Raw genomic sequence first — 27,488 nt, forward strand, 5'->3', positions numbered from 1 at the left:
AGAAGGACAGGAACCCAGGCTTCCCCAGTGACCTTAAAAGCGGGAACTAAGGGACAGTCTTTTCAGAGCCCAGCTGTGGGGATGAATCGGTTGGTCATTTCAATCTCCATGCCAACTCCACTCAGCGGCCAGTTTAAAAGGAGAGGGTGTCTGATTGGCCAGGATTGATTCACAGACCTACCCCTTGGCCATGATAGGGCCCCTGATGGAAGCACCAAGAGTGGAATTAATGAGAGAGGGAGGATTCTCAGGCCAAGTAAGGGTACTAGCAAAGAGGGGAAATCGATAGCAGGTAAGCAAGGACAAGACAGCCACTCCATGCCCGCCCCTTAGCAGCCAAAGGATCGCTGATCGGCAGAGCAACTGGGGGAGCTGAGGAGGATTGCATTCTCTGCATTCCACAGGGCCAGGAAGGAATGGCGGAAGCAGTCCCCAGCCAACTAAGCAGAAACAAGGGCTTTCTGGACTGTAAGACAGGAACCCCAGCCCCAGGGACCCTCAGCCTGGACCCCATTTTCCCTCATTTTTCTGGGCCATTATTCTTCCTAAGGAAATCTAAGCCCCAAGTGGGGAGCATGAAGGAAATTTGCCAACCTCTTACCTTTCCCCTCTGACCTATCCTCTCCTGGCTGGCTATGGTGGGGGGGGGGGGGCTGTGCAGGGGGGTGGTCTGTGTGGCTGGGATAGGGTCTCAGGTCTCAGGAGCCAAGCAGGGGAAGGGCAGAATAGTATGGGTTAGAAGGGAAAGCACACTCACCCTGCCTTTGTCTTATTTCATTGTTGTCTGGTTTCTCATCTGTTCTACCCGCCGTGGAATGTGAGCTCCATACAGACAAAAGGCTTGTCTTGATCACTCACTGCTATGGCCCCAACCCTGTACAGTGACTGGTGTAGAGTAAGCACTCAGCAAAATAAATATTTGTGACTGAAAGAATAGCATGTAAGAGCTACACCCCACCTTCTGCCTCTGACCCTGAGCCAGAGAGGCAAGATCAGGCCTGGAACTGAGTCAAATCAAGAAGCAAGAGGAAGCCGGAGCAGGGAAGAGCAGAGCCCGAGACTCAGCCAGACCAAGCCCTGGCCTGGCTCTGGCTCCTGTGGGGCATGGCACTGGACCATCCTGGGCCTCAGCTCCCTTGTTTTTGAAAAGGGGATTATACCGCATACTTCATGCTCTTGGGTGAGAATATAAATGAGAATTAAATGTGGAAAACTGGCACACAGTAAGTGTGCTCCTCCCCAGATACCCTTCATCTCTGCCCTTGTATGCTTTATAAGGGAGGAAAGTGCTTTAACCAGATGGTGGAACTGAATGCTCTGTCCCCTGGGGCTGGGGAGTTGTATATTTTAGGAGGGCAGCCTGTGAAGGGCAATGCCTGACCCACAGCGGGAAATGGAGCACCAGTGGTGGAAAAGCCTGGTGATGACAGGCTCCAGGGGCAATGGAAGGTCTCACGCTGCAACCTCTAGCACATGGAGCCTGCAGCTAGGAGAAAGGCTGCTCTAGGGGCGCCTCTGCTTCTGGAATGGGATGAAAAGCAATAGATAGCAGGCAATTTGGAAAAAGATTTTTATTAGCTTCATGAGAAACAGCTGCCATGAGTCAGGACAAAGACGGCAACAGAGCTCTGGTGGCTTCCAACCGATGGCCTGGAAAAAGCCCACCTGTTCTATCTCCTTGGACCAGGGTCTAAGTCAGGGTCCCAAGAAGAACACCCAGCCCTCTTGCCCCCTTGGTGCAGTCACGGGGTGGGCAATGTGTTCCTGATAGACCATAGGTGCTCCTGCTTTGTGGATATCTCACTGAACAGGAAAATGAATCCTATTACCATTCTAGGCATTCAGATCAAGACCGAGCTGGCATACCAGCCACCATTCTGGATCAGCAACCAGGAGCACAACATTCTGAACTGCCAATCAGAAAATCAACATTCTGGAGGGCCACCCAGAATTCTAGAAGGCCAAATAAGAATCCCCTACCTTTCTACATGATTTCATCAGGCGCTCCACATTTTAGAATGCCTATGTCCCAAGTCAATCAGAAATCTGATATTCTAGGTTGTTCCTGGCATGCCAAAGAAGAATCCATCCTAACACTCTAGATGGTCCACCAGGAATTCAGCATTCTAGAATAACAAACAAAACCATGATATTCCAGGTAATGGGTGAGAGACACAAAGTTCTAAATGTTGATCTTGATACTCTCGAGGCCAAACCAAAGACCCAACATTTGAGACTATCAACCCCGGCCTCAGCATTCTGGGATGTCAAACACAAAATCCACCCTCCGCTGCTCTGCCCCTCAGAGCTCTGTGGATGGCCGCTCCACACCAGGCCCGCCATCCTGGTGGGGGTCGGGCACGTGGAAGGAAACGTAGGGGCAAGTCTTGGTGTTGAGGCAGACCAGCTTCTTCAGCGTGGCTGTCTTGACCATATTGAAGCCCATCTCACCACCGAATGTGCTTGGCTTCCAGTACTCTGGAGAGCAGATGGGATTCCCTAGGAGGCCTTTGAGGGAAAAGGGAGCCCCAATTTCTATCATACTCTCCCCAAAGATGGAGTTTGGGTGGCACTTCTCCAGAAGCAGCCCCGGGTAGAACTCCAAGGCATCGATGTCTCCATACAGCTCTTCCAACTCGGCTGCAATCTCCTTCTCCCCTGAAATGGGCGGAAGCTAGAGTCAGAGATGTGGTGCCATTAAGGTTCATGTGGGGAGGGAACCTTCTAGGCCTGCCTTTTTCTGGGGAGAATATGGGACTTCAGAAGAGCAACTGAAAATTGAGCACATGCCCTAACATCTGGCCTGGCTGACTGACCCTTCTCCAGGGTGGCGGCTAGGGAAGAAATTTGCTGCTGAAGAAGGACTCAAGGGCTTGGATCAGCCACCAGACTGCATACGACCTTGAGCATCTCAGTCTCTTCTCAGTGCCCTAACTGCCTGACGGTGACAACAGGGAGACACTATCCATCCTGCGTCACAGGCACATTTCAAAGACCTAGGCTGGTGCAAGTCCCTTCATTCTGCTGGAGCTCAGAGATGTAATGTAACCTGTCCAAGCTCACAGAGAGATTTAGTTACAGCATTCTTTTCCCTGTCTGGACTGTCACAGGAGATTAAAGAGTGACAGAATTATGGGGAACTCACTCCCCACTCGGTGAGGCCCACACATTCATAGATAGTGACCAAAGGGGACAGTCACAGAGCTTCCCTACCCATTTCCTCAAACCCACCCTCTATAAGGCACTAGGACCCAGTCATGCATCACCTCACACCTGATCAAACCCTCCCACTGTTTGTGACAAGGGTTCCCAAACTCTTGGCTGCCCAACAGCTGAATCTTTTTTAAAAAAAGAAGAAGAAAGTATATATATTATACACTCACACAGACTCTTGGGCACCATGCAGGCCTACTGAACAGAATCTTGGGGAGACAGATCTGGGATTTGGTTTTTTTTTTTTAAGATTTTTATTTATTTATTTGACAGAGAGAAAGACAGCCAGCGAGAGACAAAACACAAGCAGGGGGGGTGGGAGAGGAAGAAGCAGGCTCCCAGCAGAGGAGCCTGATGCGGGGCTCGATCCCATAACTCCAGGATCATGCCCTGAGCCGAAGGCAGACGCTTAACGACTGAGCCACCCAGGCGCCCCATGGGATTTGGTATTTTTTTTTAAAGATTTTATTTATTTATTTAACAGAGATAGAGACAGCCAGCGAGAGAGGGAACACAAGCAGGGGGAGTGGGAGAGGAAGAAGCAGGCTCATAGGGGAGGAGCCTGATATGGGGCTCGAACCCAGAACACCAGGATCACACCCTGAGCCGAAGGCAGACGCTTAACCGCTGTGCCACCCAGGTGCCCCTGGTATTTTTAATCAGTTTTCTAAGTGATTCTTAGGCAGCTGATCCATAAGTATGTATTTAGGAACCACTAGGTAGAGTAAAACCCCAATTCTTTCACGTAGAATCCACAATTTGGCCCCAAGCTTCCCTCCCTAACCTCCACCCTCCTCATACATAAGCACCTTGCTCCAGCCGCACCCACTACCGTCCTCCCGACAGGCCCAATCTTATGACCTCTGTGCCTTTGTACTTTCTGTTCTTCCACATAGAATGCTTTTCCCACCAATTCCCCATCCAGAACATCCCAGCTGAGAACCCACTTTCTTTCCCCAAGCCGAGTCATTTTCTCCCCTCACCCCACTCAGCCTCCCCCCCCCCCGCCGCAGCATGGTGCTCACACAGCTCTTGTGACCCCCACAGTCATAGCAGGGGGGCTATGACCCCATTCTGCTTCAATTCCACTCCAGGACTGAGAGTCCCTGAGGGCAGGGCCCGTGTCCAGGGAACAGCTGCTCACCTGTGAGCTCCTGGAAGGACGTGTAAGGCCTCATGCCAAACCTCTTGCGGTACTCATTGAAGGGCTGCAGCCGCAGCTCACGGGATTCCTTGATGGCCTCCACAGCCACGTGCAGGATGTGGTGGTCTATGTTTCTACCCCCACCAATCTGCCAAGACATAAACATAGCTGCAGTCTGAGAGCCAGGCCACGCTGTCCTGAAGGAGGAGTTCAGGTCAGGAGCTCTTCCCAAGCGTGGACAGAGCATGGCTGTGCCCAGCAGCCACCATGTTGGGGACCCAGATGCACTCTGCTGCTGTCATGCTCTCTCACGGATACTCCTGAGTCTTTGCTTCCTCATCATTAAAGTGGCAGTGGGCCAGGAGGACATCTCCAGTGGCTCACCAGCCACACCATTCCCCAATCCTTTGCATCTAGGTGAGAATCCCAACATCCTGTTACAGAAGGTTCTGCAAAACTATTAGGTTCAGCAACTAGGATTCCATAAAAGAGATGGCCAGCATGGCACCAGCCAGGACCTCAAGCAGAGGAAAAGGGCATTCCAGCTCTAGAAATGAAATTTGGAGGGGAAGAGGGGTTTCTGAGACAGCAAATGAGAAGCAAGATGATGGACAGATATTAGTTTTGGGGGCTGAAACTTTATGGCAGTCTTCAAATCCATTCTTATCAAAGAATACAGATGCTTCGCTTTTCAAGGGGGTCCTGCTAAGGAGTGTTTTTCTACTGGTTTTCATTCCCTGTATCATAGCGTGGAGAGTCAACAAAAATTTAATAATTAAAAAGTGAACCACTATTGACCAACCACCATTAGGAAAGAGAAACTCTGAGCCAGATGGCAGCAACACACAGTATCACATCACTCCATTCATTCCAGATAAAGCCACTCACGGGAACACAGGTAACTAAGTGTGTTGGTTCTCCTTCCTTCTGCCAAGTCTCCGGGGCAGGGAGCGGTCATAAGCTAGCGGGGAGGGAGCTAAAATCTTGCCATGAAAACTATAGTGTATACACATGTTAGCTTAAATAAACAGCTCTGCCATTTACAAGCTGTGGGGCCATTGTGGGTTGATTCGTGTCCCCCAAAGAGATATGGTGGTCTTAACCCCTGGCACCTGTGAATGTGACCTTACTGGGAAACAGATGTCATCAAGTGAAGATGAGGTCATAGTCCATTACGGGGATTCTGATGCAATGACTGGTGTCCTAATAGAGAAAACAGAGACTCCGGGAGACTCCATGTTGGAGTGATGTGTCTAAGAGGATTGCCAGTAGCCAGCAGGAGCTAAGACAATAATGTGGAACAGATTCTCACCGGAGCCTTCAGAAAGAACACAGCCCTGCCCATACCTTCTAACCTCCAGGAATGTAAAATAATAAAATAAGCTCAGTTTGTGGGCCTTTGTAAGGGCAGCCCTGGGAAACTAAGGCAGGGACCTTGGGCAAATTACTTGTTACAGTTTCATCGTATGCAAAAATGGGGAAGGTAAGAGCACCCACCTGATACGGTTGTGGGGAATGAGCAAGATAAAGTATGCAAAGTAGTTACACAGTGTTGGTCCCATGGTAACCCCCAAGATGGCAGCCATGTGTGGCGATGACCAGGGGGAGCTCTGTTTTATCACTTCTCATGCCCTCTTGAACATCGTGAGGGCTGGCATGCTTCTGTCGCCCTTCTGCCTTGGCCCAAGTACAACACCAGGGCTTTTCACGCAGTGTCATGGCCATTCCTTGAAAATGCTTTGCAGTCCATTCATGAGCTACTGTCTGCTCATGTCTGTGTCCCCACAGAGAACAGAGGCCATAAACCAGCCAGCAGCTGCCCATTGATGGCGGCACAGGCTAATTCCAGTCAAATTACCAGTGGTAAACCGAAATCCACATGATGCCACAATGTCATGAAAAGAGTTGGGAACAAGGACCAGAGAGAAGCAGGGGTGAGGGGAGCCGAGACCGAGGACATAGGGGCTTCCAAGCATGGGGGAGGGGAGATTTAGGCGAGAGCTGCTCAGAAATTCCAGGGAAGAGCCGTGTCCACTTGCTAGGGCAGCCATAGCCAAGTATCACCGCCTGGCTAGCTGAAACGACAGAAATGTATTTCATCACAGTCTGGAGGCCAGGAGTCCAAGCTCAAGGTGTCAGCTAGGTGGGTTTCATTCTGAGGTCTCTGTCCTTGGCGCATCGATGGCCCTCTTCTGCCTAAGTCTTCCCACTCTGCACATCTGTAGCCTAATCTCCTCTTCTCATAAGGACGCCAGGCACAGTAGGGGCCCACCCTTGGACCTCAGTAACCTTAATAACCTCTGTAAAGGCCCTGTCTCCAAATACAGTCAGATTCTGAGGCTCTGGTTGTTAGGACTTCAACGTACGAGTGGGGGGTGGGGACAATCCAGTCCATAACAGAGGCCTGAAGCTCAATAAGGACCTACTACGTGAAGACACTTTCACATATATTACCATACTGTGAATGTCCTCACGGTCCTCAAACTGCCATGCCCTCGGACCTCCAGGCCCTGGCCATGCTGTCTCCTCCCCCAGAGCACGATCACCGCCTGCCCATGAACTCTACCTCTTTGCCTGGGAGAGCTCTCTCCACCCTCTGGATCTCTGCTCAGACATCATTTCCTTACCTACAGCTCTCAACTCTGGGTCACAAGCCCCTCTCCAAGTGCCCAGACCACCGAGGGCTCTCTGGACTATGGCTCTTATCCTGTCCGTATAATTCTGATGCCACCAGAAAAGCACCTGGCCCAGTGCCTGACACAAAGTAAGTGCTCACGTGACATTGGCTGTTATATGACTGTGGTTCCTCACTAGGGTATCAGTGCCAAGGGTACGAGGACCCGAGAACCGCATTTAGTCTTGCTCGCCACGCTATCCCCGGTACCAAGTATTGCGGAACGAACAAAAGAGCAAGAGGAGGAAGAAAGGAATGGAGGAAGGAACGTCGGAAGGACACCAGCCCTGTGGAACAGAAAACAACACTGGGATTTGCATCTAGGTCTGTCGTCCCCCAGAGTCCACCTGCCCTCGCCGCACTCTCCACAGAGGCTTACCCGGCCAGCGCTCTGGCGAGAGAAGGCGTCCACCAGGGCCTCGACCCCATAGTCCACGAGCATGGAGGTGTTGAACAGGAACTGCTCGTAGCTGTAGTCCTGGGAGCCCACCTTGAAGGAGTCGGGCATGAGCGGGTGCCAGTGGTAGAGCTGGTTGAACTCCATGGCGATACGGTTGCGATACTGGAACTGGGCGCTGAACAGCAGCTCGGGGTCAAACTTCAGCCGCAGGAAGTAGCCGCTCAACTGTTGCACGTATTCCTCAATCACAATCTTGATGGTCTCCCCTGGGAGGGAGGATGGGGACAAGTGTCAGGGAGGCCCCGGGACCCGGCCGCCGGGCTCGGGAAGCAGGCCGGTTCGTGAAAAGTGCTCGCTTGCTCTCGGCTTCCTCGGCGGTGCTGTTGCTCTTGAATTTGGGGGCCTGCTTGCACTTTGTCTTGTTGTAGTGGGGTGTGAGAATGGAGCCTTCGGTCTCCGGCTGGACCGGTGTCCCAAGGCAAGAGGCAGCAGCTACTCCCACGTTCCACAGGGAGGCTGTCGGCCCAGCAAAACAGGACGTGGAAAAGAAGACCCCGAGAATTGGTTCTGTGGTCTTAGGGTGACCACCCGCCCCCCAGCCCAGGAAAAGAGGTGACAGCAGTCACAAATGATGAGAAAGTGGAGACTGGCTTCATGGGGGCCCTCAGCCTGCTGACACCCTCCGGGGACAGCAGCCAAAGAGGGAGGCTGAGGAGATGACTTGAGTCCTACGTATAGTTCTCATATGTTCTTACATACCCAAATTCTCATGAATAGCTTTCCTCTGCCCTCTCGGTAACCAGCTACAGAGCAAAGGGCCAGGGAGGAAGCACGTCGAGTATTATGTAACAGAGTGAAAACTGGTTATCTCGATAGGAGAAGAAACTGATGATTTTGGCCAGTTAGACCTGAGACAAACTGGCTTCCAGCAAATGGATGCGGAGCCATGAGACTTGCCATCAGCAAGGTCCGGAGCCTGGCGTCACCATTTCTAGCCACCGCACCCCCCACCCCAAGCTTGGGCTGTGCCACTTCTCTCTGAACCCCAACTTCCTGCTCTGTAAAATGTACGTGACGATACTAGGGTAGGGCCGCTGGGAAGAGTGGACAGCGGCTGCTTGGCGCAGGGCCCGGCATAATTGAGAGTAAGACCACATGCAAGCGGGAAGGAGGAGTGCTAAGTGTAGGCGTGCGGGGATTCTACCCCCTTCTGGAAGGAGCTTCCCTTGGGAAGTAGTGCAAGAGAAATGAGCTCCTGTGGCAGCCAGGGCTGGCTCAAATCTCCCTCTGCTGAGCGGCCTTGGAGATATCGCTTAACCTCTCTGAAGCTTAATTTTCACAACAAGGGCAATCGTACCTGGTTAGTAAGGTTGTTGAGAAAGATTCACCAAAGCACTGGGTATATCGCTTCATCCCCTTTGGTCACACCTTCGACACCAGGCAATATGCTGGGCAGCCTCCAGCCACAGCCTTGTCCTCTCTGGTCAAAGTCTCCAAAATGCTGGGGCTTCAGAACCAGCCCCCTCTCCTTCTTTAGGCTGTTCCTATCCCTGATGCCTGGCTCGTCCAGGCTCTAGTGAATCAGGCAATATAATTGGGACCAGCCATGCCCAGGGATGCCCAGAGGCAGGGGAAAGGGATCACTGGTGACTCAGAGTGAACACGGTCTGGACATGGCTGCCAGGGACCAAGCTCCCAGGCAGGAAACCATCTGACATTTTAGGCTGCAGACTCGCCCCCGTAGGGGACACAAAAATACCCTCTCTCTGAGTCACCCAGAAGCTACCAAACTCCAGGAAGGCAGATACATGCAGGGCAGACACATGAGCATTCCCGAAGGTGGGCAGGCTAGAGTGTGACCTGCACAAGCTGGGACTGTCACAGTGTGCCTCTGGGGCTCTAGATGGCAAAACAGATTGGGGTGGCCAATCCAGCTGATGATCGACTATGACGCCCACCCATTTTCCAAAGGCCTACTATGTGCTAGTGCTTGTCATCATCTCAACAAACCCTAATAACCATCATTATCCCCAATATCCAGATTTGGAAACTGAGGCTCACATAGCGGAAGGGGCCTGCCATGGGTCTTACAGCTAGTAAGCAGAGGACCTAGGGTCCTAATCCCAGCTCTCTCTCTCTCTCTCCCAGCCCCCCAACACCTGCTTTTTGGGACAGAGGACATGACCTTCCAGGACGGGGCTGGTCTGGGGTCCTCACCGATGAGGATGAGGCGGGCGGTCTGGAAGAGTTGCTCATCACCCCAGGTGGGGTGCTCAGCCTTCAGCAGGTCACACACACGGTTGTGCTCACGCAGCCAGAGTGTGGCATAAAGCATGAGCCCGGGAAGCAGCCCAAACACCTCCTGGCCCACGGCCATCTGGCTCCGGGGCAGAACTCCCCGTGGATAGTGCATCAACACGGGCGCCTTCTCCACCGACGGCGGGTACATCTCTCCGTCCAGCACCTGCGGGATGGGACCGCCTGGCAAGCTGGGGACACGGTGGGTGCCTGCACCTGCCACCGCCGACACCCTCCCTACTCACAGCTGCCCAGAGCGCCCAGAGCAACTGCCCATCCTCCCTAACCAAGGCTGCTGATTCTGCTTCCAGTTCCTCAATCTTTCTTAGAATGCATCACTTTCTCTCCATCCCCACTGTCACCACCTGCTTCTAACCCACCCTTGTGTTCCGTGCTGACCCCGCTCCTCAGTGGCTCCCCATGTCCACCTTTGCCCCCAGACAGTCCATTCTCAGCACTGCAGCCAGGGTAATCCTTAAAAAAAAAACCCAAATTTAGTATCATGCCCTGGCTTCAAATCCTTCCAAGTTCTCTCTCTGCTCGTGGCAGAAATTGGAAATCCTACATGCACCCCACAGGTGTCTCCACCCTTGCCTGCCATCAGCCGGGTGCCAGCCAGCCACGCTTCCCTTCCCTCACTCCCTCTGAGCCGCACAAGCTGCTTCTCCTCTCCAAGGGCGGGCACTGCCAGCCTGGAAAGCCCGTTCCCCCCCTGGGCCTCCTGAACTCCGCCTCATCCTCCCTGCAGCTCTTAGTTCAGCTGACTTTCCTGGGGAATCCTGCCCCGTCCTCTGAGCACTCTCCTGGCTTCTCCCTGGTGGGTGAGAAGACTCCAAATATGGAGGCTTTTTCATACAGTCAAGAAATATACACGGGGGGCCTACGACGTGCCAAGTTACTGTTCTTAGCCTTAAAGATGCAGCAGCGAACTTTTTGTTTTTTTCCAGCTATGAACTTTTGGCTTGGGTTTTGGTTTGTTTAGATTTGTGTGGTCCAGTATGGTAGCCACTAGTCACGTGTAGCTGTTGAGCACTGGAAATGGGGTTGGTGTGAATGGAGAGCTGAATTTGTAACTTTATTTAATGTAGATTTCAATTTTAAACCTGGTCCTTCAGCAACTGGGAAATCTTGAAGCAGGCTCAGAGCAACTTGGGCACGTGAGGCTACTTTTCAGCTGTAACTTTATGAAATCTAAATACAGATCGGATATCTCCAATGAAATTTGGCGTCCAAAGTGAAATGTGCTGTGAATATAAACTAGAGATCAGATTTCAAAGATCTAGCACGAAAAAAAAAAAGAACGTGAGAGATTTTTATTAATAATTTCTGTCTTGGTTCCACATTGAAATGATCGTCTTCGGCTATACATGGGGTTAAATAAAATATATTATCAAAATCAATTTCACCTGTTTCTTTTTAACTTTTTGTCGTGTGGCCACTGGAGAAATTTTAATGACCTATGTGGTTCCCATTATATTTCTAATGGTAGTACAGACAGAAACTAGCACCCTGGTGTTTGGGTGTGGCCCCTGGAGGGCTGTGAGTTCCCTAAGGTCAGGGCCTATGAACTATCATGGTCACTGCTCAGTCACCTTCACCAAGCACATCATAGTGTCCAAATGATACGGTGGAAAAATTCAGTGTCTATATGCAGGCTGAAACTGTCCATCTCCCATCAAGCCCCAAAGTCTACCTCCCAGGAGAACATGAGAAGCCGTGTCTGCTCCTGGCCCGGCACTTTCTCCCAGTGTTCATCGTCTCTCCTCCTCACACACACCACCAGCTCCTGCAGCTGGCCCGCCTAGGCCCCCACTCAGGGCCCCCAGCAGCCTCTGCGAGGGAAGCCCACGGGATGCCCCTCCCACTGCCCTGGCCGCAAGCCCGGCGCTACCTGGTACTTGAGCTTCCCGTCCTTAAAGAGCCGCAGCTGATACTGACGTTCCAGGTTGTCCCCATAAATGTGGCCGAGATCTACCTGAGGACAGAAAGAGGGTGCACGCAGATCACCAGGTGCCACCTCGGCCGCGATGGCCTGCACGTGCTAAGTTAGGTCCCGAGAAGTCCTGAGCCCCTCCTAGGTACTCACCCCGTGGCCCAAGGCCTTGGTGAAGCCAGGACCCATCTTGCCAGAAGTTTTGAAGAACTGATGGGTGAAGTGTTGTGCAAAGAAGGCGAACATGAGGTTGGTGCCTTGGGGGTCAGGTATGAACTTCCTCCTGAGCAGGAAGCGATGGCCCAGGAGCTGGGCATCTGGCAACTGCTTCTTCCCTGGTTGGGGAGGTGGGAAGGGGCAGTAGCTGCCTCCTGCCTCAGTCTCCCTGCCCCAGGGCCTCCTGGGCTCACTGGACCAAACCGGTCCACACAGGAAGCCCAGAACAGCCTTCCCTCCTACCAGATGGCCCCTTGCACCTTCTCTACCAAAAGACCCCAGAAGTATTTACGGGTGACATGGCATGATATTTGGAATGTGCTTTAAAATGCTCCATAAAAAATAAGAGGGATAGATGAAATAAGATCGGCAAGTTATGGGGACGTGTTGAAGAGATGGATACACCTCAATTTCTGTGTGTGTTTGCAACTTGGAAAGAGTTAACCAAAAAGAAAGAAGAAAGAGAAGTAAATAAACCAAGAAGAAAGAAAAAAACAAAGAACTTGGACTCCCTGGCCCAGGAGCGAGGTAGCCTGTGTTTGAAGCTGGGTACGCCACCTGCTGACTGTGTGAACATAGAAAATTCATTTCATCTCTCTGAGTCTCAATTTCTTCACCTGGGAAATAGGGCAAATGATACCTATTTTAGGTAGTATTTTGAGGAGTACATGAGATAATGCAAGCATGACTGTGAGCCGGTGAGATGGGGTCTTGCAAATCAAAGATCAGCAAACTTCAGACTTTTTCTGGAAGAAGTCAGATAGTCAGAATTGAGGCTTTGCCAACCTGTGAGCTCTGTAACCTACTCTGCTTTGCTGTTGTAGCAGGAAAACTGTCATAGATGAGACCTAAGCAAATGAGTGTGACTAAGTTCTAATAAAACTTTATTCACAAGACAGGGAGTGGACTGGATTTGCACTGCGGGCTGGAGTTTGCCAAGCTATTCTAAATGATGTCAGTCTTTCTGTCTGGGGTAAAGACAACAGGTCATCTTGAAGCAGGTGTCTGTCATCATGAGAATAACTATTAAGAGCCTTCCTTGGGGCACCTGGGTGGCTCAGTCAGTTAAGTGTCTGCTTTTGGCTCAGGTCATGATCTTGGGGTCCTGGGATTGAGCCCCATGTTGGGCTCCCTGCTCAGCAGGGAGTCTGCTTCTCCCTCTGCCTCTGCCCCTCCCCCACACTTGTGCTCACTCTCTGTCTCTCTCTTAAATAAGTAAATAAAATCTTTAAAAAAAAAAAAGAGCCTTCCTTAATTATGTCAGTGTCAGATGAGTCAGTATCCAGCGTTCACACGGAAAGAAATAATTGAATTTTTGTGTTTTGGTAAAGACATCCTTTCATAATACCTCAAGTGAGGCCCAGTGTTGAAGGTTCAAGACCAACAGAACCTCCCTGAATTGAGGTGACCGACTGGTTTCCTCTGGCAGGCAAGGAGATCAAGCACCCCAAAGGAAACTCACCAAAAGGGAAGTTGGAGGGAGTGATCTTCACCCTATAACTGGAATCAGCACTCAGATTGACAGTGAGCAAGGACTGGTTCCTGCAAAGTGCTGGCAGAGTCCAAGAACTCTGCAAGACCCAGCTAACCAGTAGAATAGTCATGCTTCAGGCATAGTAGCTAAACATGTGAGTGCAAACCGTCAGACAAGGGCCTTTGAGACCCAGGGAAGGACATCAATACAAATGCAAAGGTCTGAGCAGGCAAACCCCCCCCCCCCCACAACCACAGGGCTGCACGGGACAGGTGTTCAACAGCGACACCAAGTGGCAGGAAGGAAAGAGAGGCAGTGGTGGACCAATGCCCCCCTCGTCCCGTCTGTACTCGAAGCGGATTTCATGGCTCCGAACTCAGTAAACCCCTGGGTTTTTGGTCAGCGAGGGTGGAGTGGGAAGAAGGACTTAAGAGGAAAGACTCCTGCCAATGAGACCACGTGGGATCTTAGGCAACTAAAGAAAAAAAAATCTCTGACTTTATGTGTAAGCTACACTGATGAAGCAGGGTAAACTATTTACATCAGTAAAGAACCAAACACGGAGTTAGCACCAACAAATAGCGCACTGTTCGTTCCTTCCTACATTTCAACTTTGAAGTCACCCCCATTCGGGCAGGATCCCAATTCAGGAGACAAGTTTCAAGCAAAGAGCCACCCTGGAAATACAGAAGCACGAGTCTGACTCCTCACTGCCTTTCTAGGTGACATCAGCAAGAGTCTCCATCACCCCTTCCTGTCCTCATTCCCCAGCCCTGTCCTTGTCTGTGGTTCTGGATAAGTCATATGTCCTGCTTTGGTCCACCCGTCTGGGGAATGGGTCAATAATTGCTCTTCCACCTGCTTTTTTCCCAAAGAGAACAGGGCATCTCCTGTGACCCCCAGGCCCAGCCCTCTAACCCCGTCTCCATTACCTTTGGTCCCCATGGGCGTGGGGCAGTCTTGGGGCACAGAGGGCAGAACACGGGTGTAATAGCTCACATTGGAGAAGGACTCCCAGCTGATGTAGTCATGCGCTATGTTGTAGGTGGGGGGGCTGGGGATAAGGTTGGAACGCGCTGCAGAGGGCGAAAACAGTGGTGACAAGGGAGTTCCCATCCCCAGTTGCACCCCCCTCCCTGCCTCCTCTTGGGTTGGACTTGTTGAATCTGGCATCGTGGTCTCCCCACCCACTGTCCTTATCAGATGCCAAGAATTCCAAGAGCGGACATGTTTTCTTGCTCCCCAGACTGGGGGGGGGGGGGGCCTGCCCTCCACCCACCTGTGAGTACCAGACGCATGAGCATGTCACGGATGAAGGTGGCATTGATGAACTCCCAGAACCAGCGCCCGTGCGTCAGCAGGAAGTGGAGGAAAGAGGGGCTGGGTCGCAGTGAATTCCGGAGCCAGGTCCACAGCTCAGCTGCGGGGGCAGTGGGAGCCACTCAGTCGGGGCCTCCTGGCAGGACCAGAAGTAGCCGGAGTGGAAGATGGGAACTGGAAATAAGGCCGAGATGGAACCGGGTAGAACATACAGGGCAGGGTAAGGATGCAAGCTTGGGGGAGATGACACATGACACAGCCGGAAGCAGATGGGAGGGTAGGGGACAGGGCCAGGCCGCGGCCGGGTCAGGGGGAGGGTCGGAGGTCAAAGCCAGGTGAGGAAGGAGGACTGAATGATGGCCAGGGGCAAGGGCAGGAAGTGGGAAGGGGTCTCAGGATAAGCCCAGGGGAGCAAGGGGGTGCCAGGACAGGAGTGGGGGCAGGAGGCCCAGCTCACGGATGGTGCAGTTGGGGCCAGAATAGCCCGTGCGGGTACAGTCACACTGGTAGCGGTCAAGGCCGAAGCGGACACAGATCCCCTGGTGCTGGCATGGGTAGTAACAACAGGGGTTCACTGCAGAGGAGAAGCAGAGATCAGAGACCACTTAGAGCAACCCCCCCCCCCAGCCCCATGCTGCCGCTGATGGGGAAGCGTGGGGCCAGACTTGGGCCATGGACTCCAGTCACAGCTCTGTCCTAACTCACCCAGGGGTCCTCTCTGGACTTCAGTGTTCACCTTAGGGTCCTCTCTGTTCCCCCAGTTATGCACAGAAGCCCCCGCCGCTGAGGGCCTACTCTGGTCTCCAGCCCGGTCCACAGTGGGCCCCCAGGGGGAGTGCCCCCTCCTCCCATCAGAGCCGGGCAGGAGAAGAGTCCAGACCCCAACTGTGACACCAAAGGTTAGGAAACAGCTGATAAAACGCTGCAGCCACAGGCTTCTAGGGCGCTCACTTCCTGTCAGGTCAGAGCCCAGCACCAAGGGCAGGGTTTGTGGAGTTCAGAAAAGGGATAAGGAAGGCAGGGTCCTCTCAAACCAGCCCCTAAGCTCTAGGTACCTGGACACTGGGAAGAGGAGATCGCCCACCTTCCCTCTATTTTTGCAGATGTGGGGGAAGAGCGGGAGTCATAATGCCCGCTCGCAGATGGGGAAACTGAGGCCAGATAAGGAGAACCCCACGCAGGTCACCCAGCAAGTCACACCAGACCAGCTGCCCTTTGCTTCCACCTCACCGCCCCCAGACTTGACACTCAGGCCCAAAGAAAGAAGTTTCCCAGATCCCTGCAGACAAGTGTGGGTTTGAGGGGAGTCCTGGTGACCTCAGCCCCTGTTCCTGATAGGACCAGCCTGAGCCCATGCCAGAGTGGATTCTGGGCTCTAGGATCTTGAGAAAGGTCAGGGACCAAGGAAACAGGAGAACTGGGGCTGGAAAAATCTCCTGAGGAGGTGCATGGAGCTCTGACATCAGCCCTCCTGCCTCCTGGAGAAATTCCCATCCGTAAGTCCCTCCTTGTGTCTAACCCAGGTCTTGCTGACCACAGTCCCTTTGCTCAAGTCAGCACTACTCTCGTGATTCTTCAGCAGCAGAGTTAGAGACTTCTCGGACCTCATTCGGTGTTCGTTCCAGCTCAGCGAGGGAAACCGAGGCTCGGGGGGAGGGGGAGGCTTGGCCTAGGACATAGAGCAGAGCAGGTCCTCCTGCAGACCCAGGTCTCCTGGATTCTGGCAGGGGCTGCTGCCCCGGCCTCACACAGAAAACACCAGACTCCCTTGAGCAAACACATTTCCTCATCTAAGCTCAGAGCCAACATTACGGGGAACTCCTATTCTTTGTACAACACATTATTGGGGGCCGAGAGGGTAGCAACAGACAGCAGAAGGGTGTTGTGATCAGAGGGCATGACCCCGGGCAAGGACTGACCCTCCGCTCTCAGCCTCTTCACTTTACACATGCAGCCTGGAGAGCGGAGTTCTCCTGAAGACAGCCCAGCAGCGGCACCCCACACCCAACACACACACACACACACACACACACACACACACACACACACACAGAGGCGTGCCAGCCAGCAAGAAGAGAATCACAGAAATCATGCAAATAGTTTTGCTTAAGTCCTGGCAACTCCCCATGGCCCCCACAATGGCACCTCTGTGGAACCCTGTAGGGATACAGAAGGGAAGGGCCGACGGGAAGAGGGCTGGACAAAATGGCCTTATCAAGCTGACACAGGCAGACCCAGCAGACAGGACTCAGCCTCCCCTCCCACAGCCACAGGCCCAGAAATGCCAAGGAGGCTGAGTAGATAATCACCCCAGCTGGCTCAGGTCTCTGGAACTCTCCTCATTGATTCCTCCCGCTCAGGACACTCTGCCCACCTGCCAGCTTCACCCGCCCAGGAGCCCCTGGAGCCCCCCGCTGTCTGGCTCCCAACCCCGGCACACAAGGCCTTCTAGCACAGATGGATCTGTCCTAACACTAAGCAGGCGCGAGGCTAGAAGCCCAGCCCTTCTCTGGGCTGTTTTCCCATCCCTACCACAGTAGGGCTCTCAAAAGGACCTCAAGAGGTGTGGCAGCCCCATCCCTTAGCCCCAAAGCCAAAATCTCTTCTTCCTTTGCCCAGACTGCTACTCTTTCCTAACAAACCCCTCCGGGGCCTCCCGACCCTCCCAGTGAGCTCACGGAAACCTCCCCTGAGCATCCTTCGCCCGCTCCATGTTCCCACTCAACCTGCTGTTCTCCACCATGAGCCCCCAACACAGGCCACACATACGCCAGGGCTCATCCCAAGTCCTGGAGAGATCCAGCCGCCCAAGGGATCCAGATGTGCTGGCCAGAGCTCGACACATGTTTGTGGAGTCAATAAAGTGAAGCCAAGAGAATGGCAACCCCAAGCTTGGCCAAAGACACCCCTCATCTCCCCATCCCTGGCAGCTGGCTCCGAGGGCTAGCCTGGAGGCTTCCTGCTTCCTATCCTAGAGTTCTGCCCCGGCCCCTGCCCACATCCCTCTCCTGCCAAGAGAGGCTGTGTCCAGCGGAGGCTCCTCCCTCCCAGGCCCGCTGTCCAACTTTCCTTCCCTCCTCCTCCATAATCTTTCCATAAACACCAGCTGCCCTGGGCAGGAAAAACTCTCCGCAGTGAGGAAACGGCTACCATTGGGGTCCCAGGGTGTCCGGGCGGCCAGAGAGGAGCCTAAGGGCCTCTTCCCAGCGATGAGCCCGACCATGCCAGACCATCAGGAAATCCGGGGCCCTAGCAACCACTCCACGGCCTTGCATCCCCCCACTCTTTATCTGCCCAGCATCCCCCAGGAGGACGGATGAGACTCCCTGTGGCAGAAAGGAGGAATGTGAGGCTCACACGCAGGACACTGGCCCCAAGCCCCACAGCTTTGAAGTCACAGAGCCAAGACTTGGACTCCCTCCTCCTTCCCTCCCTTCTTCCCCCTGGAGATTCTCAGGCCTGGATCTGGGAAAAGGATGGGGTTTGATCCACGAAGCGGGAATGACCTCAGAGAGTTCACCATCCCCTGCCGCATCTAGAGCTCCGGAACTACTCACAAAGAAAGGCCTTCCTTCAGTCTAACTTAAACCTGGCATGCTTTCATGCCAGCTCCGTGCTGGGCTCAGAGGAGGGCACATGTATAATAAACTATCCAGAAGGAGAACTGGGCAGAGGCAGGCTCCGAATCTACCGAGTTCCCAGCACAGGGCCAGGTACCAAGTAGGTGCTGGGGAAAATGTATCAACAGAGTGGCTGCTCTTTACTGGTTGTATGTCTTCAGGCAAGCCCCTCCCTCCCTCTGGGCCTCATTCTTCCTATGTACCTCAGAAAGGGGATGGGGCAGGGGGGCTCTAAGATGCCTCCTTTTCTGCCTCCCCTTCTTCTCTACTCTGGGTCAAGCATATCGATCTCCAAATATCTCCGTTATTTGCATCACTGTGAATCCCCCACCCCATCAGCAGAGAACCTTGCGGCTTGCTTTCACTGAAGCCTCAAGGCACCCCAGACGTGGAGTTAGCTATCAGCCCACTCACCCTGCACACATCCCTACAGATGAGGACTACCCAGTACTGCCTGGTTCCAGAACTTTCTGAGGATTCAGGCAAGGAAATGTCCCCTAGCCCAGGAGTCAGGGCTCCAGGCACAGTGGGGGACCACCATGCCCTCCGGGATGCAGAGGCACCAGGTCTCGGGAAGAGGCTGAGATGAAATTCCCTAAGAATAACATTTAGAGAAGCCCCAGGGGCTTGGCAGCCAAAAAGAAGAAAAAAAGACCCTGACTAGCCAGACCTGGGCCCCAGCCCCTAAACCCAGCCAAGTCAGCAGCCGGAGGCCAGCCACGACCACACCAGGCCCCGACAGCTGGGCCCACAACTGGAAGAGTTGGTTGGAGAGGAAGCCCCTTCCTGGCCCACAGACCCAGCTGGTGCTGCAGATACGAGGGGGCGGGCAGCAGGAGGCCTGGGACAGCCTGGGGTCCCCCCGCCACGGGCCGGGGCTAACTGCCTCGGGACCCTCTTCCTGGCACAGAGGCCTTGATGGTCAGGTCATGCTGTATCCCTAGCCCGGGAGAGAACACAAAGCCGAGTCTGGGGGCGGGAGGGGATGGCCTTGCCCTCCAAGCCAGACTCAATCTCCTCCCCCGCACGAGAGGCCAAAGCGACATCCTCCCCTGCCCCGTCCCCCCAGGTGAGTCTGCAGTCCTCCTCTCCTGGGGGTGGGCCCTCTGGCTTCCCAGGCATCACGGGCCTCAGTTCCCTCACAGACGTGAAGGCCAAAGTACAAGCCGGACACCCAGTTCGTCATGCTCTTCCCTTGACCTTGCAGCAGCCCTCCTTAAGGGCGTCCTGGCCTCCGGTCTCGGCCCCAAGTCACCTGTCCAACCCACTTACCCTCAGGCCCGAGTCCTGGCTCCTCACCCACATTCAAAGGCCCTTGCCAGCCAGCACCTGCCTCTTGTCCCACTGCTCACTAAGCCCCCTCCTGCCTCCCAAGGTCCAGAGCTTTAGGCTTTGGCCCTGCCACTCCTTCCACCAGAAAGCCCTTTCAGAGGGTCATAGTAAAGCCTCATAGTAAAGCCTCACTTCCTGCCGCTCATCACCTCCTGCAGGGTCCAGGGCAGACATCAGCACATCCAGGAAGCCCCCCTCGGTTCCTCACACCAGAGAGGGACCCGCTCCCTCCCCCGAGCCTCGTAACACTGTGTGTCCCTCAGGCATGGCCCTGACCCCCTCGGAGGACAGTCTGTGGGCATTTCTGACTCCCTGTGAGCTGGTGGGCCCCTCCCAGCTCCATGCCTCCAGCTCCAGCCAAAACCTTAAAGCAAGCCCTTGGGAATGTTTGTGGAGTGAAAAGAACAATCCCATTTAAACACTTATGATATAAAGATAAGTCGAAAACTCGAAAACAAAAGGGCACAGACCAGGGCTCACTGGGCGTTGGTGAGCACACAGGAAGACAGGCGGCCGGCCCTTCGTACCCCGCGGGGGGCGTGGATGGGGCCTCAGAGGAAGTGCTGTGCTGATCCAGGCGCTGACAAGTGCAAGTGCGGGCAGCCCCGGGCTCTGCTGCTGGGCTCTCAGATACATAGGCTCTCCCCTCTGGGCCTCAGCTCTTCCTTCTGCAGAATGGGCCTGACACATCTCCCTGCAGGGCTGCTGTGAGCACCAAGAAGAGGAGGCCCATAGCTGGGCTTTGTAAACTGTAAAGTGCTATCCACGGGAGCCCTCTTTCCCTTTTTCCCACTCACTGGGCCTTTGCTCATACCCAAACTCTGGAGCGCCCTCCACCCTCTTCCTGGCTTCCCCAAATGCCACCCACTCGAGCCCTTTCCTCTAGGAAACCTGGTCTGATTCACGGTCCATACAGACCACTTTCTCCTCTCCTCTGAGCACCAAATCCCTACCACATCACAACAAAGCTCAGACCCCTCTCCCCACCCCCGTCCTCTCTTGCCCCCATTTTACAGTTGGGAAGTGGAGACCCAGAGAGGGATGGACCATACGGCTAGGTGGTGGAGGAAGCTATGTCCAGGCCTTACACCCCTGCACGCGTGTGCACACACACGTACCCACACGCCAGCAGTAAGCTCGGAGAGGGAGGCTGGCTGAGAGGGTTGAGCTGACTTCCTTCACCTGGAACCTGATACATGCATGGTGGGGGGCAGGAGGGGTGGAATTTTACAGGACTTGATTTTCCCCATTATCTTCTGGGTGATGAAACCGGGGTCCACGGAGGGGAGTGGTGGCGGTGAGGGTGGGGAGTGGAGGGGGGCTCTCTGCGGAAAGACCTTGCAAAGTGCGATAGATTCAAGTTCAAACCCTTAGCCCACCATGCGCTATGCGAGCTAGAGAGAATTAATGGCACGCACCTGAGCCTAAGTCACCTGCCCAGGGGGAACCTCATAGCTGAGGGTTTAAACCTCAGGGGAAGCAACACAGCTCTGTAAATAATATTTCCACCTCCATTCTTTCCCAGAACGCCTGGTGTCCCCAGGACCCTCACGGAGGGAGAGCTTCTCCCCTGGGGCTAAGAATCCCCATGGGGTCCCAGAAAGTTAGAGGCTGGAGAGAGAGAACTTGCCAGCGGGCTTTCCCTCTGGTGCCCGCTGCTTCCAGGGAAAGAGGCCCCTGCCCCCGCAGAAAACAGTGGGGCTGTTGGGCGGGAAGGCAGCCTGCCTGGACCGCTGGGGGCCCATAACAGGTGAGGGGGCTGGAGAGGGGCTGTCCCTTCTCGCAACGCCGGCTAGGCTAGAGATCCCAGTCTGCCCTCCCCCCGGAAAAACACCCTGTAGCGCCCTAGCCAAGGCCACACACCCCCGGGGGTCTTCAGAGAGCTCCCCTTCCACCAGCGGGCTCAGTGTCCTCCCCCATCCCGGGCACCGCGAGCAGAAAGGGGAAGCCGGGCGGGCGCCAGGGGACAGCAGGGGGAGGGGCCAGGCGCGGGCGCGGGACCCGCGGCTTCCCGAGGGCAAGGAGGGGGCCGCCTACCCGGCGCGGGGGTCCGGGGGTCCGCGGGCAGGACCTGGGGCGGCGGCAGCAGAAGCAGCAGGAGCAGCGGGAACCGGAGCAAAGGACTCCTCCCTGCAGAGTGAGAGAGGTTAGGTCTGAGCCTAGCGTTCGAGGCTCCACCAGGAGGCAAAGAGGATTCCCGGGGGCATCAGGGTAGGACTCACGGCTCATAGTTCGAGGCGGCTGATGCGTGCGGGATGCAGACGGCGGGCTCCTGGGGTGAGTCTCTGCCTGGAGCTCCGGGCTGCCCCCCCTCCCACCATTCCCTGGCTCCACCTCTCCAGCCCGTGTCACCTCGGCGCCGCCCTCCGCTCCCGCCCCGGCCAAAACAGTTTATTAATTATTCTGATTGCAACTAAAGCGGTTTTGCACCCGAGATCCTTGAGGCACTTGAGCCTTTGAAGCCCCGAGGCACCAGAATTTTGTCCGTTTTGGTAAATAGGAAACTGAGGCCCAGAGATTATGTGCAATGCTGAGGTCACCCAAGGCTTCAAGGCAGAACCGAGAGTATCTCAGGCTAGACGCGCTGGCCTGAACCCCACACCTTGGCCCCCAGAGAGGAAAGGGGGGGAGCTTGACAAGGAGCAGTCCAGGCTGGCCCGCACATCGTTTCTGGATAGGAAACCCACTACCCTCACACAGATCTAGGGGCTCTGCCCTCTGAGGCCACATGTCTGCTTGAGCCTCTGCTGCCAGAAATGAAGAACGCAGGCTCCAAGTCCAGGAGACCTGAGCTCAAGTCCAGACTCACAGCTTACTAGCTGGGTCGCCTTGGACCTGGCGTTTGCCCTTTCTGGTCTTCAGTATTCTCATCTGCAGAATGGGGACAAGCGTAAGAAGCATCCCGGAGGATTGATGTAAGATGCAGTGAGAGCGTGCACACACGTCTACTGATGCAATGATGGGTTCTTAGGACACGGCGTTTTCAGAGATTCCCAGCTCCGATTTCACAGCTGGCCGGGGCTGGCACTCTAGCCAGACTCACATCCCCCTGCCGAGTTTCCAGAACACCAACATCCCGGTCCTCGATTTACAGCTGTGGCAACAGACCTAGCAGGGGCGCGGGGCGGGTGCTAGGTCACACAGAGTCTCCTGGTACCCACACCCACAAACGTTCTCCCTCAGTCTCCCCAGCACACTGAGCCATCCTGTGGGCTCCACTTCTGAGTCCTTGTGCCGGTTCCCAGGGTGGGAATCTGAGAGCCACAGGTGCAGGATGGGAACCATGCCAGATGGGAGGGGTGAGACGTGCTGGGAAACCCCTCCTATGTCCCCACCCGAGCTATTCCCATGCTCCACTGGGACAAAAGCCAGCTGCCCCAGGGAGACAGAGCAAGCCGGGGCAGACCAGGGGAGGGAGTGGGGCAGAGAAAGGGCCTAGGGCCCTGGGGTGCTGGGACAGGCTTCAGCTTCCCCCTCCCCATATAGCCCCATCCCCAACCACAGATCCAGGCCCCTGGCGAGGAGCTGTAAGTCATGGATAGTCAGCAAAAGGGACGGGGTCGGGGTAGAGATTTGGGAGTCCAGGTACCAAAGAAAAGGGGGCTTTCTGGTGCTGAAGAAAGGAGAGAAGAGCTTGAACGAGACCCATTTCTGCCACCAGGTCCTCCCTCCCTTAAGGCTCTGGGCCCAGCAAGTTCCCAGCCCGGCCCTTCTGCTGACTCCTTATTCCCAAGCCACCCACTAGACTCAAAGGGACGAACGCTTGGGTGGCCCTGGCCCTGGGAGAAAGAGCCTGAGGCTGGGAGTCAGGAGACCTGAATTCAAGGCTCAGTTCTTCCAGGGACTGACTTTAGACATGTCAATGCACCTCTCCGGGCGGCCGCTTCCCCATCCGAACAATATAAAGATTTAATCAGATGGTCTCTGAGAACAGGTGTGGCGTGGAGTGACTGGGCCCGCGCCATGGCCAGACTCTATGACCGGTGCTGGAGATGCCCAGATGGGCACAATGAAGGAGAGGACAAAGGTGAGACGGTAGGCAGTCCTCAGGAGACAGGGTCACACTGACACGTGGGGGAGGGGGGAGTGAGAGCTACGGTGGCAGAAGAGGCGTCGGGGTTGGTGACCAACTGGCACCTGAAGGAAAGAGAGGTGCTGAGTAGGGCGCCTGGGTTTCTGACTTGATGCTGGCAATCATACCCAGGGAAGGAATCAGGGAGGGGAGCAGGCTGGGGGAGATGGCATTCGAATTTGGACTCGTTCTGTTGGGTCCATCTGGGCAGCAAGGTCCAGCATGCAACTGGATACACAAAAGAGAGGTCCCAGTTGGCCTTTGCCACCAACAGTGTCACCTTTCCTTGCCCCTCTAGTCCAAAGCCTGTGGCCTCAACATCTGGGGAGTTTTCCTAATACTCGGGATGGTGAGCTTCCGCTGGTTAGGCAAGGAACAGCTCCAGTGTCCCCTGGCACGCCTGCTCCTCTTTCTGTCCTCCGAGGAAATTCCTGTGCCTTCTCTGCCCACGGCAGACTTCACAGCACGCTGAATCGTGTTGAGCGGCTGAAGACTCGGTCACTCTTGTATCCCCGGGAACAAGCACAAGCTCTGGCCTACAGAAGATGCCTGCAAATGTTGCTTGAATGAAATATGAGTGATTGAATGAATGAAAAAATATAGACCTTCTACAAGTGGGTGAGGGTCCAAGGCTGGCTTCTTCAGGTGACCGCCAGCCCATCCATCTTCGGTGACCACCACCAGAAGAGGAAGTGTCCGGCCTCAGGGTTCCCTGCCTTCCCCAGCTGGGCCCATTGGTCAGCACCCCCAACACTCACAGAGCCACCTCTACCCGGGCCCTAAGCCCCTCGCAGCTGCAACATCACCCTCTTCCCTCTTCCCTGGACCCCTGGGCAACATGGGTCGGGGTTTCTCCCTCTCTGCATACCCTTACCTCCGGCTTCTAGCAATCCTACCAGAGGCCCCAGCTAGGGCCAAATTTCAATGCCCCTGGAGAAGGCTCACCCCTGCTGGGTCCCACCCACTGTTTGGAAATCCGGAGCTGACTCTTACCTGAATCACACAAGGACCCACCCCACCCAGCCCCACCTCTGGAGGCAGCTTCACAGACAGGAAGGAAAGCTCTGGAATCAACCCAACAGCTCTCCAAATCCCACCTCCCCTGCCCCCTCCCGAACTCCTGGTCAGCTCTACGTTCTCAATCTCAGGCAGCCGACTGCCCCTCTTGGGCCTCAGTGTCCCCATCCATAAAATGGGGTTAATAATTCTCCTCTTGCAAGAGTTACTGTGAGAACAAAACAAGATGGCCTGCGAGAGCATGCCGAACCTCCAGTAGGAGCTCAGTGGAAACGCTTTACCTGCTTCCGCTTATGTTCCCCACCCAAGCAGGAGGGTTTCATGCAAACTTCTCCTCCTCCTCTGTACGGAATTTACCTGTTGCCAGGCCAGGGCTGGGCACTGGCAGTAATAATAAAAATTGCTGGTGTTTCTCGAGTACCTGTTACGTGGCAGGCAGAGTGCTACGGACCTTGCGTGCACCGTCACGTGTCATTTCCTCGACAGCCTTGTGAGTCTTATCACCTCCGTTTTACGCAGATGAGAAACCGAGGCCCGGAGAGCCGAAATGACTTGCTCAAGATTGCGTAAGTAGTGAGGGCTAGGCGTCAAGGCCCAGTCCCCGTGTTCTGGACGAGCAGGGACCCTAAGCCCCAGCAGAGCCAGCCAGTGCGGGAGTTAGTGAAGAGGAAGCAGAAACGCACTAGGGGTCGAGGGGGCTGTTTACCTCCCTTTCTCACTGAAACCCTCGCAACAGCTCCAAGAGGGAGGTATCATTACCGCCATTGCAAAAGAGGAAACTGAGGCTCAAGGATGTCCCAACTCCCACGGTGAGGAGAGGGGGAGGGGTTCTAACCGCGGTAGCACACATTACGCTGAGGGGTTCGGGAGCACCATCTCCTCTCTAACTCAGAACAGCTCCGTGAGATAAGTTTTCTTCTTGTCCCCACTTTTGTAAGCAGGAAAAATAACTTGCTAAAGGCTACGGGCTAGGAGGCGGTGGCGCTGGGCGCTGAGCTCCGGGCTGCTCGAGGTTGACATCCGCGAGCTTCATTCCCCGCAAAACTCCATCCCCTGCTCTCTTGGCTCCTCAACCCTGAGTCTTTAAAACAAACACCCAAATCCTGGCGGCGGCAGGCCAAGGGGACAGATAAACAAGCAGGAGATGGGTGAGCGGAGAGTCCCCGAGCTCCTCTGGGGAGTTTCCACTGCAGGGTCCCCTGCCCTGCCGCCCTCAGCAGCAAGCAGCTGGCGCCATCTGATTGCTGATCCACCCAGGATGGCCGAGCCGGCACGCCACCGGCATCCTCCCCAGCCGGCCCCCGCCACTGATGTCATCTGCAGAGCAGCGGACACAAGCTCCCGAGACCCGAGACCAGAGGAGGAGCAGCGGGAGGAAGCAAGCTGCGGAAGGAGCCAGCGTCTTGCTAACAGAAGTGCGGCTGTAAAGTGTCAGTCTCCGCATCCCTCTCCCCTCCTCCTCCCCCAGGAGCTGTTCGCACAGCCCTCCTTTGGTGTGTAAAATATGGTCCTAACTCTGCCCAGAAAATTCAGCAGCTCCCACGGCCCCCAGGCCTTAGCCCAGCCTTCAAATCTCATGGTTCCCTGAGCGCAGGGGCCCTGACAGGGAGACCCACAAGATCCAGTTTCCAGTAACACAGCCTCCTGAGCTCACTGTGTGACCTTGGGCAAGTCACTCACCCACTTGGACCTCAGTTTCCCTACTCGTTAGATGAGTCCATTGACCTAGATGTGCTGAGGGTGGGGAGGGGACCTCTTGGAGCCAGCCAGGCCTGCGTTTGGAGCCCAGCTTCGTTATTCTTGCTGTGTGACCGGGAGCCTGTCATAGTTCATCTCTGAGACGGTTTCCTCCTCTGAAAATCAGAACAAGAATAAGACCTCTTGGGGCGCCTGGGTGGCACAGCTGTTAAGCGCCTGCCTTCAGCTCAGGGCGTGATCCCAGCATTATGGGATCGAGGCCCACATCAGGCCACTCCGCTGGGAGCCTGCTTCTTCGTCTCCCACTCCCCCTGCTTGTGTTCCCTCTCTCGCTGGCTGTCTCTATCTCTGTCAAATAAATAAATAAAATCTTTAAAAAAAAAAAAAAGAGTAAGATCTCTTTCCTGGGACCACTGTGAGGATGAGACCGCGCTTACCAAGATTCCCAGCAGTCAGGAAGGGCTTGGTCAATGATCACTACGGGGGAATTCTTATGCTTAGTTATCGTAGAACTAATCCAGTTCTGTCAGCGTGGTCCCAGATGTGCAAAAAAAAAAAAAAAAAACTTGTTCTAGACACACAAAAAAGAGCGTAAGGGGCAATGGCGGCCGTCAAGTGCTAGGGTCCTGCAGCAGGAATGCATCTGGCCCCGTACAGCGATGTCCCGAACCTGGAAGCTGGAGAGGGGAAGGCGGAGGCTCTTCTCGTAGGCTCTTCCCGTCGTTCCGCTCTGCTCCATCAACCCTCCGAATGGGCTGTGTCCTCAGGCCATGGTCCAGGCCGGAACAGGGTAGAAAGGAGAGACACAGCCCCAGCAGAGCTCCGCTTCCACGCCTCGCGCCAGAACTCTGGCACATGACCTCGCTTGGCTGCAAAGGAGAATGGGAAGTGGGGTTCTTGGATTAGGCAGGAAGGACAGGGTGTTGGAAATGGAGATTGGCCCAGTCAACCTCCAGCGTCGGCCAAACGCCGAAGGGTCTCTTTCTGGTGTGGGCTGTGGTGTGCGGCTTCCCTGGGAGAATCCAGGAAACAGCATATGCTGCCGAATCCAGAGACGAGGGGACTTTTGCTGTCCCC

General features: G+C 54.8%; 1 protein-coding gene across 1 annotated transcript; it reads right to left on the minus strand.

Annotated features, from left to right (window-relative positions):
* Positions 1 to 1,556: 1,556 nt before the first annotated feature.
* On the minus strand, positions 1,557 to 21,956 carry PTGS1 (prostaglandin-endoperoxide synthase 1). The gene is made up of 11 exons (XM_045791010.2): positions 21,847 to 21,956; positions 21,662 to 21,754; positions 15,130 to 15,246; positions 14,632 to 14,772; positions 14,285 to 14,428; positions 11,816 to 11,997; positions 11,621 to 11,704; positions 9,649 to 9,895; positions 7,411 to 7,697; positions 4,358 to 4,505; positions 1,557 to 2,658 (listed from the first exon to the last, which is right to left on the minus strand). Exons 1-11 carry the CDS (start codon positions 21,851 to 21,853, stop codon positions 2,303 to 2,305), a joined length of 1,806 nt encoding a protein of 601 aa, XP_045646966.1. The 5' UTR covers positions 21,854 to 21,956; the 3' UTR covers positions 1,557 to 2,302.
* Between the last annotated feature and the right edge of the window lie 5,532 nt (positions 21,957 to 27,488).

The sequence above is a fragment of the Ursus americanus genome, chromosome 18 (assembly GCF_024610735.1).
Source record: "Ursus americanus isolate L20-20 chromosome 18, mUrsAme1.1.p, whole genome shotgun sequence".
Taxonomy (NCBI): Eukaryota; Metazoa; Chordata; class Mammalia; order Carnivora; family Ursidae; genus Ursus; species Ursus americanus.